This window comes from Adiantum capillus-veneris, chromosome 14 (genome assembly GCF_014529385.1).
Source record: "Adiantum capillus-veneris isolate H3 chromosome 14, ASM1452938v2, whole genome shotgun sequence".
In the NCBI taxonomy this organism is placed as follows: domain Eukaryota; kingdom Viridiplantae; phylum Streptophyta; class Polypodiopsida; order Polypodiales; family Pteridaceae; genus Adiantum; species Adiantum capillus-veneris.
Window position 1 is genome coordinate 104,247,397 of NC_140944.1, and position 14,489 is coordinate 104,261,885.

The 14,489-nt window shown below is 44.1% G+C and overlaps 1 protein-coding gene across 3 annotated transcripts in view; it reads right to left on the minus strand.

The window, feature by feature from the left end:
• Positions 1-10,429: 10,429 nt before the first annotated feature.
• LOC147442880 (protein STICHEL-like) overlaps positions 10,430-14,489 on the minus strand; it is a 33,435-nt gene continuing 29,375 nt past the window's right edge. For all 3 annotated transcript variants that reach the window (XM_086528883.1, XM_086528882.1, XM_086528881.1), the window contains 2 exons: positions 11,051-11,120; positions 10,430-10,953 (listed from right to left, as the gene is read on the minus strand). In XM_086528883.1, coding sequence (XP_086385009.1) covers positions 10,876-10,953; positions 11,051-11,120 — 148 coding nt within the window. In that variant the 3' untranslated portion in view covers positions 10,430-10,875. The remainder of the gene's footprint in view (positions 10,954-11,050; positions 11,121-14,489) is intronic.

A 14,489-nucleotide genomic window follows, 5' to 3' on the forward strand; every position in this document is an offset into this window, starting at 1 on the left:
GTTTCATTGGTACCTAGGTGTGATCAATTTTCACATTCCATTATGGTCCAATGTCAGGCTAAGGGCAAACCTAGGGGGGTCGTGGACATGCATGTTTGAATTTGTTTTTGCTAAATGCATGCACACTAGGTGTTATGGGCTCTAGTGTTTAGTAAAGGCTGATTTGGAGCGGCATGCATATTCATCACATTGATTGCTTATGAAGCATTTTGCACTCTCTGTACAGTATCTCTATGAGATTACTTTTGGATCTACCAATCACCAATAGAGTTCATGGCTCGGTTTATGTGATTGTGGATATTTCAAGTAATTTAAAGAAGCCCAAACTCCGCCTGCTAGCAAACATGAAAGTGCCCCTTGGACAACCTCAACGACATCAAAAATAGAAAGAGAGTTTGCAAAAATCCAACACTACCAGAAGACAATTGAGCTGCTAATTCGACGAGCCCCCTTTGCCCGCACGGTGAAGGAGGTGCTCCAAAGCTATGGCAATCAATACAAAATGCAAGCAATGGAACTGGAGGCAATTCAAGAAGTTGCATAGGCCCACATCATCTATGTGTTGGAAGATACCAACCTCTGTGCCATACATGCAAAGAGAGTGAAGATACAACCAAAGGACATGCAGCTTGCATGTCGATTATGGTGGAAATTCGAGCATTAGCTGAAGTGACACCTACATTTTGATATTACACACCCTGCTTTTGTACTCGGACGATTTTACAATGACAAAATGATTGAGAGTTTTGTATCTACTGTCTCCAAAATCATTTGACTGTTTTGCTTTTTCAAGTGTTTAAGTTAAGCGAGATCTATGCATTGAATAAACTTTGAGTTCATGAGTGTGAAGGGGGAAGGTGGTGAATTTGTGCATGAGAAGTTATATCCAAACTTAATATGAGGATTTTTGGTGTCCTCGTGTGCAGACAAGACCAGAAAAGCCGAAAAGAGGGGTGGCCACAACGGCGTGCAGAAGGACCTCTACAGTCTAGGACACAAAAAATACTCAAACATTCTATGAGATCAAGTGTTTATGCAACAACACAGTGTACATTCCAACACAATGGACCTTATCAATGCTTGGGCACTTGAATTGAAGTTGCACTTAAGCTTTTCTAGCATCCAGAGCTGCAAAAAAGAGCCAAAATGGGGTTGGCCACGACCCCTTGTCTGGCCCATCTGCGCGCTCTTGTGGCCAGTGCCATTTTGGCTCTTTCTAGCCTTATCTGCAGCTCTAGACACTAGAAAAGCACAAGTGCAGCTTCATTTCAACTTTCCAAGCATCATTTCAACCCCACCATAACCAATGTTCAAGGTTGAGAACCTGACTTAAACATGAAGAGACTAAGCCTAGTCGCAACATGCTTTACCTTATGGTTAGAAACTCCAACTAGAACTAGAGTGATACATGCTTTCTAACTAGATTGCTTGGTACTAACATACGTCTTTGCATATCCTTTAGCACAAGATTACACTTGTAATCTGTCTATCCCCTTTTGATAAATGACACTATTGAGGTGTGTTTCCCCACAATTTACAGACGATTTGCACCACCTATTTACATGCTTTGGTGTTGGATCTGTCGCCTTTTTTGACTCCTCCTCTCCGCTTTGCCTCTCGATCTTGTGTTGTGGGGAGAGCTCCCTAGCCACGGGGTAGTGTTCCCCCCCCCCTCCCCTCCCCCCACCGACACCTGGTGTGTGCGCAGTATCTCAGCACGCTACCATGATGGCTCTGTCTCCGACTCAGTATTTGTATGGACCACCCGATCTCTAGATGGTCCTGCTTGCGATTGGTGGCGTGGCGGCTGTTTCCTGTGAGACTTCATTGATGCTTGACCCTCTTCTTCTGGCTAGCGCTCGACGTGCTGCTTAACTCTACGCCGTGGTGTTTGCTGTTTTGCACTCAATGAATCTTCTGCCCGTGATGACTCTTGGGCCCGACTACCATTCCCACTGCTTGCAGAGCACCTAGAACGGCCAAGTGTTCGTGGCTATTTCCTTGTGCCTTTAAGCCATGCTAGCTTCTCGCATCCTTGGAGAGTGTTTCGGATTGCAGGCATGTGCTTTAGTGGTTTGTTTGGTGTGCACCATCGGGTATGGTAAGAGCTCATCTGTGCAAAGAAATAAGTGGTTTATGAGTGGATCTAATATTTATAAGGGCCCACTTTAAAAGAGCCCAATTTAAAAGGGTCCATTCACACTAATTTTTACAAGAAGCTATTATCTTTTGAAAGGGTGCCCCAAACTTTATAAAAAAAATATGTATAAAAGAGTTGGACCCTACGTTCACGTCTAACAGGGGCCTCCTTGTGTTCTTTGTAGCAACAATTGACACATTTCCATCGTGGCAGCCAATGAAATTCATAAGTGCCTTCACCCTTTTGATCGCTTCCTGGAACTTTTCCAATGGCTTCATTGTGAAAGCATAGTCAATGTGGAGCTTGAATAGCCTATAAAAAATGTGCATGAATGCGTGTAATGTACAAGAAAGTACATTCGATAGAGGAAAGGAAAAGATTTGGATTCCAAGCCTTGTCCTTTTGTGCACGATCTCTGGCATTGAGCATGGGACATCTCAAAATAGACGCTTCCCATTCTCTACCTTCATCTCGGACATCAAGATTGTCCAATCCTTCGTCTCAATCCTCTTGCCATGGAAGCATTGAACCGCCCTTTGCAGAGTTCTTCTGTGCTTTTTGTCTGCTAGGTTTGTACCCCGAGTGCAAAATGGATAAGGCAAGAGAGAAGAAGCCCCTTGTTTGCAGCTAAGTAAGCACTTTATGGTCTTCAAGTCCCCACCAAGGTGCCACTCCACATCAAAGATACCAAAACCCTCAACCTCCAACCTCTCACTTGCAAGTTGGGAGCGTATTACTTTTGTGATCCATGGAGTTCCCTCAAAAATCTATGAAAGTACTCCAATAGTCTCTTTGGGCACCTCAATAGCACCCAACCACCAAATGCCTTTCTTTGATTGCACACTAAAAAATAGGGCAGGACATGGCTCAACTGAATCCCTTAGATTGGTTTGCTATAGGGTTTCATTCATTAGAGTGACACTTAGCCTCTCTAACCTTCGACCTTTCACTATTTGACACTCATTGAGTTTCACACAAAAGCGACCTTTGTGCCAAGCGCTACAAAATAAGTAGAGGCAAGACCTTAGACTTCAAAGTCTATGATAAGAAGAACACAACCAAAAGAAATAAGTATATTGTGTCACCTTCTTCAGGTAACTCGTAGAATCTAAGCATGGCTTGTTGAAGCCTTCTAAGGTCCACAAAAATATTGTTCCACATTGTGTAAGGAAAGCCCTTTTCCGAAGGTCTTATGGAGTGTTTCTTGACTTTTCCCCTTGCCTTTGGTGTGCATGAAGCATAAAGCGAAGCTGGCATTGTGTCCTCAATGTGTAGGTATGCCCCAATGCGGGAGAACACATGTTTGTTTGTGGCCTTCTTTGCAAAGTTGACCTTGTGCGAAATAGGAAATATGTTTTTCACAATGCCAAGCTCTTTGAGGACATTCTCTAGGAGTTGAAAAATAGCATGATAGGCTTTGGTGTTGATCCCAACCTCACCACAAGCTTATTACATGTCATAATAACATTTCTCAATTTATGCATAAGGTCCTTAATGATTGCATCCCTAATGTGCTTTCCCCCAGGTGATTGTAAGATAGAAATCACATCATGGGTATTGAGAAAACTAGTGAGAAGGTTGACTCGATCATCTTGGCTTGTTCCACCGCATGCCTCTTGGATGAAGTTTCTAGCAACTAATAAGATAAATGTTAGCAAATAGTGTGAAGTAAAAATGTATCTTGCAAGTGAAGAACAAATCACCTTGTGGCTATCACTCGTCGTTTGTGTGCTCCACCCGAATGTGCAAGAGTTTCAATGGATGAAAACGTGCGCTTGCGCTCCCTTGCACCAAGGGGTGTTTCTTTCAAATATGTGATGGTGCTTGCAAGGTGAATAATGTGGGCATCCTTTTTCTGCATTTTTTGTTGGAGATTTTCAACCTCCCTCTCTGAAGAGGCAATACTTTCTTGTAATGCCACTACCTTGAGCTGAAGAGCTTGACATTCGTGCATCCAAGAATGCAAAGAAGCACCTACACCCATACACAACCGCTTGCAATAGCCTAACAAGCCTGCTTCTTCCCTCCCAAGATATTGAAGAAATGTCAAAAGGCTATTAAAGGATGGATGGAAGCGGCTTTTAGGATTGTAAGGGTACAAATGGCCATCCACCAAAATGTCAACATTCGTCTCATCGACAACACGACGTTCCTGTGATGACCTTTGCTCACCCTCACATGCGGCCTTTGGTGCAAACACCGTGGGAAAGTGAATATGTATGTTGTTGGTGTGCAAAGTACGTGGTGGTGGAGGCACACAATTTACGAAGTCCGTAAGCACCATGGCAACCGCTGTATGAGGAAGCAAAGGATGAAAAGAGAGAGGGGGGGAGGGAGAGGGAGGAAGATGGGAGGAGAGAAGGGGACAGGAGGAGAGAGGGAGAGAGGGGAGGAGGAGGAGAGAAGGAGGAAGGGAGAGGAGAGGAGAGAGAGAGAGAGAGAGAGAGAGAGAGAGAGAGAGAGAGCGAGAGGAGGAAGGAGAGAACAAAGTTTTTTTTTTGTTTTTTGGAGAAAGTTTTTGAAAAAGTGGACTTTCAGTGCTTGTAGGTTAAAAAAAGGTCAAAAAATGATTTTTTTGATATGTATATATATTGGGGTGGAGCTTTATATAGAAAATAAGTAAAAATAATTTTTTTGAAACAAAGTCAAATTTTGGCCCTTTGCAATCCAAACCCCTTCATTGGACTCTGTATGAAAACTGCTCAAACTAGCAACCAACGGTGACCAACACAATCTACCGTGTCTAATTGTGATTGGAATCAACTTGAAAAGATGAACTTGTCCACTATCCCTTGGCAGATTATGGACTTCTTTCCTTGAAAGGACAACTGTGATGAGATCAAAATGTGGAGTGATTGTGTATTAGCTGAGTCATATCCGTGAAAACACCACTCCTAGAGATACAATCAGTGTTGCAACTAAGAAATAGATATTCGTAGGTTGGAATCTTATTCAGAACTAGATCTTGAAATAATCTTCTCTTGCTATGAGCAGAAGAGAAAGACGTCTAGCACCCCAAAGAAGGTAGTTATACTAAAGTTTCTTGGGTGTTTAAACAAGAGATAACCTACTATGAGGCTCTCTTGGTTTATGCACGTTGTCTCATGAATTAGTTGCTACTGATAACTAGGCCATGCCTACTTTTTACCATAGAAAGCATCATCTATATTGATTGCACATTGTGCATAGAGCCAATAATGTAAAGTGCCCGCCTCTCTAGACATATACAATGATCACAAGCCAATCTACCAGTCTCAATTCTTCCTAAAGAACAGAGTAGCTGATGTTATAACAAAAATGTATGATTTAGTGGAATGAGCCCACCATACTGGAAGTTGTGCGTATGCAAAATGCCTCATATATGTAGAATACATGCTTCACCGAGGACCCATGTCGACGATCCACCGAAGTGCACAAAAACTTTGCCTAGGAGCCATGCCCTAGCAAAAGTTCAAACCCAAACCTCGGAGATGAATAAGAGAGACTCTTGACGGCTTCTTGAACTGGAACAAATAGCCGACCATGTTGAGCATGTCTATCTCTGTTGTCAAGCACAAAGAGAGCTCAACAAAGAGCAGGTCATCTGAACATCTTTGCCCCATTTTCCAGTCTAGCATTAGGCCTTGCCATTGCATTCAAATTTACTTTGGAAATATTTTGGAGGCTTCTGCAATATAGAATTGTATGTGCAATCAAAAAAATAACATGATCGTAAAGTATGCAACCTTAAGGTCCATGGTCGGTAGATGTTTTGCATGATGCCTTGTATGTTTTAGAATTTCTCTGACTCTGGAAAATCCTCTTTGAATATTTCAGGGTGCCTGAAATATTCCACTTGCCTTATGGTTAGGCAACCTTATTTTCCTGGAGTCCCTTGTTATGCTTCTTTGGTTACGTAGCGTATGGGCTCGTAGCCTCTCCATGCCACCCAAATTAAGCTTCAAAACAAGTGTGAAATTTATGTGCACTTTCGGCCTTGCCACGTACTTATTGTCCAAATCATGAGGAAATGGCCCTTGGCCATCCCAAAGTGCAAGAAATTGTTCTTGGAAGCATCCTTGGAACAAGCTCCTTCTCCACGATGTGCAATGCCCTTGAAGCTTACTCTCGCCGCATGTGCAAAAAATTATGGTCGACGATGGTGAATAACTCTACAAAAACTAGGAGCCTTGCTTCCTTTGGTAAATTCTCTATTACTGAGCCTTCGACTCTCCACCGCATCCAACGGATGGAGGTGTGCATGTCAAAACTCTGAGATGTCGAGGGATTTGCCGATCATGACCATCGCCAAGACGTGCATGTTGATGTTGAGGGCATTACTGATCATGTCATGCTGGCCCTTGGCCACCATCACCTGCTTCCTTGCGATTCACATCATGCTGGCCATGGCTACCATCAATGGCCTCCTTGCCTCTGCCTTGTGTAGTGGGATAAATGTCCTTGTGAGGGGGGCCCCAAAAATAGGGCGCTCTCTAAAAATTACGTGAAAAAAACTCTTCCAAGCGGAAGCTTTTTGAAGTTGAAGCAGCATGTGCCGACAAAGAGCAAACAAAGGGCCTACAGTGGTCCTGTCAGCCTACGCCCATGAAGGCAAAAAAGGTACTCTTGCCATTGCTAGCCCTTTTGGAGCCATTCTTGCTTCAAAATATGGAGATCGCCGCTCCTCCCTTCTGCAGACAACAGTCGCTTCCTACGGGCGACTTCCTCAGCCTCCTTCTTGCCCAAAGCTTCAAGCCCTCCATACCCAACACACACACACACACACACACACACACACACACACACACACACACACACACACACACACACACACACACACACACACACACACACAAAGTTCTTCCCCCTTCTCCCCTGAGCTCTGATACCAATCTAAGACAAAGGGGATTGGAACATGCAAATAACCACCCAACCATGCCCTATATTGGCCCTACTATTTATAGGACCCCCTTTATCGCATGTTTGTTCCGGCCCTTGGTCTATCCGGTCTCACTCTATGCCTGACGCTACTATTCTCAATCATGGGGGATCGGTGAATTCATCCAATATCTAACAAAGGGATTCTTCACAATGAAATTTAACAACTTTGCAATAGCTGCGAGGGTCATGGCAAAAAGCTTGCTATTACTCAATTAGTCTCCACTGCGCGTGCTTCCATTGAATTTCTTATTTGAATCTCCTAAATCCTTCAAAGACCTGTACTAATATCGGTTGAATTTGTTAACTTTCTATTATGGCTATGGGATAGTCTTAGAGATCTTGCAAGTACTATGGGAACCCTGCTATGGGATAGTCTTAGAGATCTTGCAAGTACTATGGGAACCCTGCTATTAGTGCCATCTAGTAGAATGCTTGGAAATGCGTCAAATAATGTTTGCATATGTCGGGATGTGCATAAACCCTCACTAGAGAGTATGGTTGTAAATATGGGAGGATTGCAGCACTATTGGCTTTCTCTTGTTGATGCAGGTCACTCCTTGTATCTACGAGAGAATGGTGCAAGAATTGTGATCTTATGAATCTATATGTATTTTTTGATTGCTGGTGGTAATCATGTGGCTTAATTTGAGCATGTAAAGAGCCTCTTCAAGTAGGAGTTTGACATGATGGGAGAGTTGTGCTATTTCTTGGGAATTGAGATTATACGCACAATAGAGGGCATATGGCTAACACAAAGGCAATATGCATTGGATATGGTATCAAAGTATGGTATGGCTAATTCTAAGCCTTTTCCTATGCCCTTGAATTAAAATTTGAAGGCACAAGATGATATGGAGTATGTGCTTGAGAATGCCACCATGTATAAGAAGTTTGTAGGTAGCCTCATCTACTTGACAATCTAATGGCGAGATTTGAGTTACATAGTTGGGTTGGATAATCAGTTTATGAAGCTTCCCACAAAACCACACTTGTATGAGTGCTACCTTGGATTATGCACTCTTTTATGAGGCTAGAATGGAGGTGTAGCTATATGGTTACACGGATGTGGATGAGGTTGGTAGTCTATGTGATAGGCAACCTACTAGTGAGTTTATGTCCTCAATTGAGAGTGATGTGGTATTCTTCTTTTCCCATGCATGCACAAAGTCCCGTTCAACAATATGCTACTTAGCTGTGTTTTTTCTAAGCTAGGCATCTTGTAGTGATACAAGAAGATCATAAAACGTCACATCATCAGGTTTATTCTCTGTCACAAGCCTAAAGCAGAAGTTTGATAAGAATTTGCTGGTAAATTGTCAAGAACTGTCTGCACAAGAGATTCGTGAGAAATTACCTCACCAATGGCAATTAATTGCTCATTGAAATTTCTAATCTCCACAAGAAATACATCCATATCATCCACCTTGTTTATAACCTTTGATTCTATCTCCTTAGGTAGGTATGCAATATTTACCAAGTTAGAACATACATAGAAGCTAGTCCATCCCATGCATGCTTTCTTGTTTGTGTGGAGTAATAGAGCCTTAACAAAAAGCATGATCAACACATGAGCATGTGCATCTTTGGTATCCCAACGTACCTACTCTATAGTGGGCAGAGCAACTCTACTAGAAAATTTGTTAGAACCTACACCATCATCCATAAAACTTATATCCACAAAACTTGGTCCTAGCCACCTTTTGAGGCAACATTGAAACATGTATGTGAAGGCTATATTTGGGCACAATGTGGCATTCTAAGTTGTTTAGGATGGTCTTTGCAAGCTACTTGTAAATTGTAGCTTATCCATTGTGATGTTAGTGGTTTGCTGCATATTGCATCTTTTGCAAGCATGATATTACCACGATGCTCGTGATTCTTTTGGTGGGTCTGAGTTTACTTTTGCATGGGGCGATTTACTTCATGACCAAGCAACATAGCTAGGGGACAAATGAAACCCATGTGGGGAAGTGCTTAGGGCATTCGGCTGCCAACGAGAGGTCACAATTTGGAAACTGAGGCTGTTTGTCCCATCGCCTAAAGATTTGCACAAATCTTTGAATCTCGGGTTGTGAGCGGGGCGATCAACATTGACAATTTTGGCGGACCGTTTGATTGTCTTGAGATCCGTGCAAATCTTTGTTATCCCACCTCTCACGGTTAGGGCTAGAAAAATACATTTTTCCTAACCGATCAAAATAAGGGAAAACTTGAAATTTTCCCGGTTTTCAGGTCAAAATTTGAAGCTTTTGCCAGTAATTACACCAAAACTTGTGTAAATTTGCCGGTTTTCTTACAGGCAAGCTCAAAATCTAACCGGGATTTTATCATTTCAACCGGGTAGAAATGGTTTCAAGACATCTTCAGTAGGCCATCACGTGTGGTACAATCGTAGTCAGCACTAACTAGTGATGTTCAGGATATGGCCGATGAGCAGCAATTGGGTGTGCTGAATCTGGCAGTGGTGTTTCGGTGGGCATTGATTGCGGAGAAGAGCCGCACGTCGTCGAACGAGGCGGTGCATTGGGAGGAGAGGTGATCACGGAACAAGAACGGCCCATAACAATGGACCCAAAGAACGGGCAAAATTTCTTAGAGAAATTCTGTTTGCATCTACAGTCACGCTCCTTCAAGCTCAAGGATTTCTTCTCGAAGACAACGCATTGCGCCACAGAAATGCTCAAGAAAACCTTCTCTTTCATTTCAGCCCCATGGAAGGAGCAGGACACGTTGGGATACTGTTCTTAATGTCATCTGTATAGTGTTCATTATATGCTGCTGTTTTAGGTGTTTTGGGTTGTTTTGGATACTCCCAGGAAAGTCCATACCGAGATTTTCTGATCCTTTAGAGCTTGAATGTAAGTAATTCATTGATCTTTTGAGAGCTTATGTATGTGTATTTGCAAGTTACGGTGGTTATTGAAAGGCATTATTGTGATCGTAATGGGTTTAAAGTTTAGGGTTTACAGTTCCACTCCCTTTTCCATTGACCATACAATCAGTGGAACGGTATACTGTTGCAAGGATTTGTATCTGCAAATTTTGATTATAGCTGCGGGGAGAGAGAGAGAGAGAGAGAGAGAGAGAGAGAGAGAGAGAGAGAGAGAGAGAGACCTTTTAGCATCAAGAAACCTTCGAGTTCTATCAGACGAGTTTTCAACTCAAGATCTCTTACTCGAGAGGAAAATGGGATAAGCATTTACCACACTTGAAAGAGAGGAGAGGAAGAAGAAGAGGAGGATTTTCAACAGTGAAGAGACAATCCCAAGAGACCTTAAAGATCCTTACAATGAAGCTGAGAGAGAGAGAGAGAGAGAGAGAGAGAGAGAGAGATGAAACTGAGTTATGAAACAAAACTTGCACATGATGAAGTAGCACATTAGGAAAAGAGATAATGGGGCTCTAGTGAATGTAGATTACAATTTATATGGCCAACTGGCGCGCGCTATTCCAGTAGCAATCTGGCCACTTGCATATACATAAAAATGGTGAGGCCGTATATTGGAGGGTCAGAAATATAACATTTACAAACCTTACACAAACATGAGATACATCATCCCCAAAGAGGCGTTTTGTCCCTGTATAAACAAATTTAATGGGTTCTGAAGGCCATCAACAGCTTGCATTTGTAAAGGCTGGCTTGCCATCAAATGCTGGCAAATGTTCTGAACACCCTCATCCAGCTTCTATATTAAATGCTTGCCAAATATAAGCACCTCTACAAGATCCCCTGCAGTACATTGTTGACAAGCACAAAAGGTCTCTCTCTGCTTTATATAAGCATCTTGAACCCACAATCCAGAAGACCAAAACTATCAAGGACTCCTCGACCTCACACACGGCACGAGTCTTATCAGAATTCCACGCTTCCTGCGTCTGTGCTGCTTCATTGCCTGATCATGACAGCTTCTTTAGATGACAATCCTTAATCTTGTATAAAATTTGATGAAATTGAAAAAGCGAGTAACAAAAGGAATGAAACCAAAATACCTTCTCTTGCTCTGCTCGTGGTGCTTTCCAACAAAGAAGGCCTCCGTATTTCATTCTTGATTCTAGCCTCCTGCCGGTTGAAATCAAATTAATGTCCTCTCTCTCTCTCTCTCTCTCTCCTGCCGGTTGTACTTGGGGTGATCACATATAAACAGTCTCGGATTGCTCTTCGGCGTCTAGTACGACAGAAGAAGCGGGCCTTTTTATAGCCCAGTTGGAACGTGATTTGTATCAGCTCTTTTTGAGTCGAGATTTAGGGGAGGCCTGGCGTTTCTTCCATGAGCACTCCCCCCCTCCAGTGATTACTTCTCCCGAAATTTGGGGTCAGTATGCAGCATCATTATATACAATACCGGGGCAACCGCCTCTACCAGACCCCCCAGAGCCATGCCCAGACACCAGTACCTTCTTTACCACTGAGATGGTGAAGAAGGCCATTGACAGGATGAAGACTAGGAGAGCTTATGATCATGATGGTTTGGTGGCAGAGCACTTGGTACATGCTAGAGATTTATTGTCAGAGGTTCTTGCACGGTTATTTAACCGGGTCATGTGTGAGGGACTGCCCAGGTCTTGGAGTTTATCCACTATTGTACCTCTCTTTAAAGCAGGGGATCCCAAGTACAAACTAAACCATTTGCTCCATAATATCACTGCCAAAAAATCCTAAGAAGATTGCGGAGGTGCAAAGCATTTATAACCCCAACAGAGGCTGCATATCGGAAGTTGAATCCAAACACTTGACCAGCTGAGTTTATATGTGAGATAATCCTACTACTTACACTGTCTATCAATAAACTACGAGCCTCAGTTTCAAGTATTGTGACTTCGTGTCACCTTTTCACAGTTCAGATGGTCCTTGAGGCTTGCGGTAGGTACAAGGGAATTACCGTACTATTATGGTAGGGCACACATTAGCACGGTTGTATGCGTCCATCCTGGAGCAGCAACTGAGTAAATGGGCAGAAAATGAGGGCATACGAGCAGCAGGACAGGCTGGATTTAGGAGGGGTTTCTCCACCTTGGACCATATTCTTACACTCAGAGCCATTATTGAGGGTAGGGCACATGGGAGACGGATGTATTGTTGCTTTGTGGACTTCCACGGACTTCCACAAAGCATTCGACACAGTACCGAGAGCCAGATTGATGCGCAGGTTACAGGAGTTGAGAGTGCCCACAGAGATCATTTGGGGGCTCATGGCTTTATACGGCTCAGTGATTGGCCACGTACGCACTCCTGAGGGGATTTTTGACATTGTGCATTCCACTATTGGTGTGAAGCAGGGGTGTCCTCTGTCCCCTACACTATTTGGTATGTATGTAGATGAGGTTTCTGACATAGTTACCCGGAAGGCGGAACGGGAACGGCAACGGGATCCCCGCGGAACGGGGGAACGGCTAGGGGTCCGGAACGGGAACGTCGCGGAACGGGAGGTATAAAAAACACCCAAATAGTGCAATTTTTAGCTCCTTGTGTTTAAATACAAGGAGTATTAGAGTGCTTTGACTCTAATACTCACAAAAAACTCGTTTTGAAGACCATTCAACCTTGCTATGACTAGATGAAGAGGGAGAGAGAGAGAGAGAGAGAGAGAGGGAGAGGGAGAGATTTGAGAGAGTGGGAGGGAGAGGAAGAGAGCTTGAAGGCTTGAGCCTTGAGAGAGTGAGTCTTGAGAGGGAGAGATCTTGAGAGTGAGAGGGAGAGAGCTTGAGCCTTGAGGATTAGCTTGTGAAGAGAAAGGGGAAGGGGGGTGCATTTTATGAGTCCTTGAGGCCTTGCACACTTTCAAAAGAAGCCCAAACATTTACTTCAATTTTTTCAATTTTTGCCAAATTTGTTTGTAGCCGTTGGCCGTTCCAAGGGCATTCCGGAACGGTCCGGGGTCGTTCCGGAACGGCCGTTCCGGTTTGCATTGGCCACCCGGAATGTCAGACATTCCGGGACGTTCCGGAACGTTCGGGAAGAGAACTGCCCCCCGGAACGCCGGAATGGGGGCTAGGGGGCGTTCCCCGGTAACTATGGTTTCTGACTACATTGACAGAGAAGGCGACAAAGGTGCTCAGCTAGCAGGGACATGCTCAGCTAGCAGGGACATGGATCCCTTTGTTACTGTATGCTGATGATATTGTGTTGATATCAGAGTCACCAGAGGGCATGCAGAGACAGTTGGATGCATTACACAGCTTTGCGGAGGATAGTAGATTGTCTGTGAACCTTGGTAAAACCAAGGTTATGGTGTTTAACACTACTCCGCAATGGGTCAGGAGATCGGCACCTACACTCATATATGGTCAGGACACTGTGGAATACACAGATGCATATACATATCTTGGGGTGGTATTCTCGGGACCGAGGTTTGCTCTGAGGAGAGCAGCAGAGACTAGACTGTCTAGAGCATATGTAGCACTGGGAGGGCTAGAGAGGATGTGTTCGCAGGTTCAGTTCTAGGAACCACGAACAAAGCTATGGCTTTTTGATACTTTGGTTACTTCAGCTATACTTTATGGGGTACAGGTGTGGGGACCATCTGTGGATCATGACAGGTGGAGGAACATGGAGAGGCCCTTGGTATCTATGATCTCTTGGATGATTAGAGCCAAGTCCTCCGTACCACATGCGATTATTCGAGCGGAGCTAGCAGCCCCTCCTATAGAGATTGAGGCTATTACCAGATCAGTGTCCTTTTTGCACAGCCTATGGGATACACGTGGAGGCAGATACGCTAGATTGGCTCTGGAGTCTTCTAGACAGTTAGCGACGCAGGGAGACACATCATGTTGGTATGCGCAGATGACCTCTTGGTTTCAGAGGCATGGTTTCAGCCTAGATAGACTGCCTCCTTTTCAGTATTCCCTGGATGCACCTTCACTACCAGTCACACGGACGGAGATCACTAGACTTATTCGTCAGGATCTTATACAGTTGGACACCGGGAGGACATGGGTAGAGCCAGTGCAGGAGTTGGGCACGAAGATGGCTTTCTACAAGGAGCATCTTCTCCAACTCTCGGGAGATGGGTTTGTGATTCGTCCGAGCTACATGGACACTCATCTGTCTCATAGTTTGCGATGCGCTATAGGTCAGATCCGCACATCCTCGCACCATTTGGAGATTGAGACGGGCAGATTCAGAGGGATACCACCAGAGAGCAGGATATGTAAATTATGCGATACAGAGCCAGAGACAGAGTTACATTACATATGCCACTGCACTGTGTATTATGAGATACGAGGGCGCTTCCAATGCTTATTCATGGAGGGCTTTGGACCACAGCGGCATAGGGATAGTCTGTTGAGGAAACATGGGACACGACAGTCACAGAGACCGATCACAGATTTCTTTGGATCGGGAAAGCCAGGAGAGCAGCCATCAGCGCAGAGTTGCGCTACCAGAGGTACCCTCATTGACAGGGCGATTGAGCTTGGGAGATCGAGG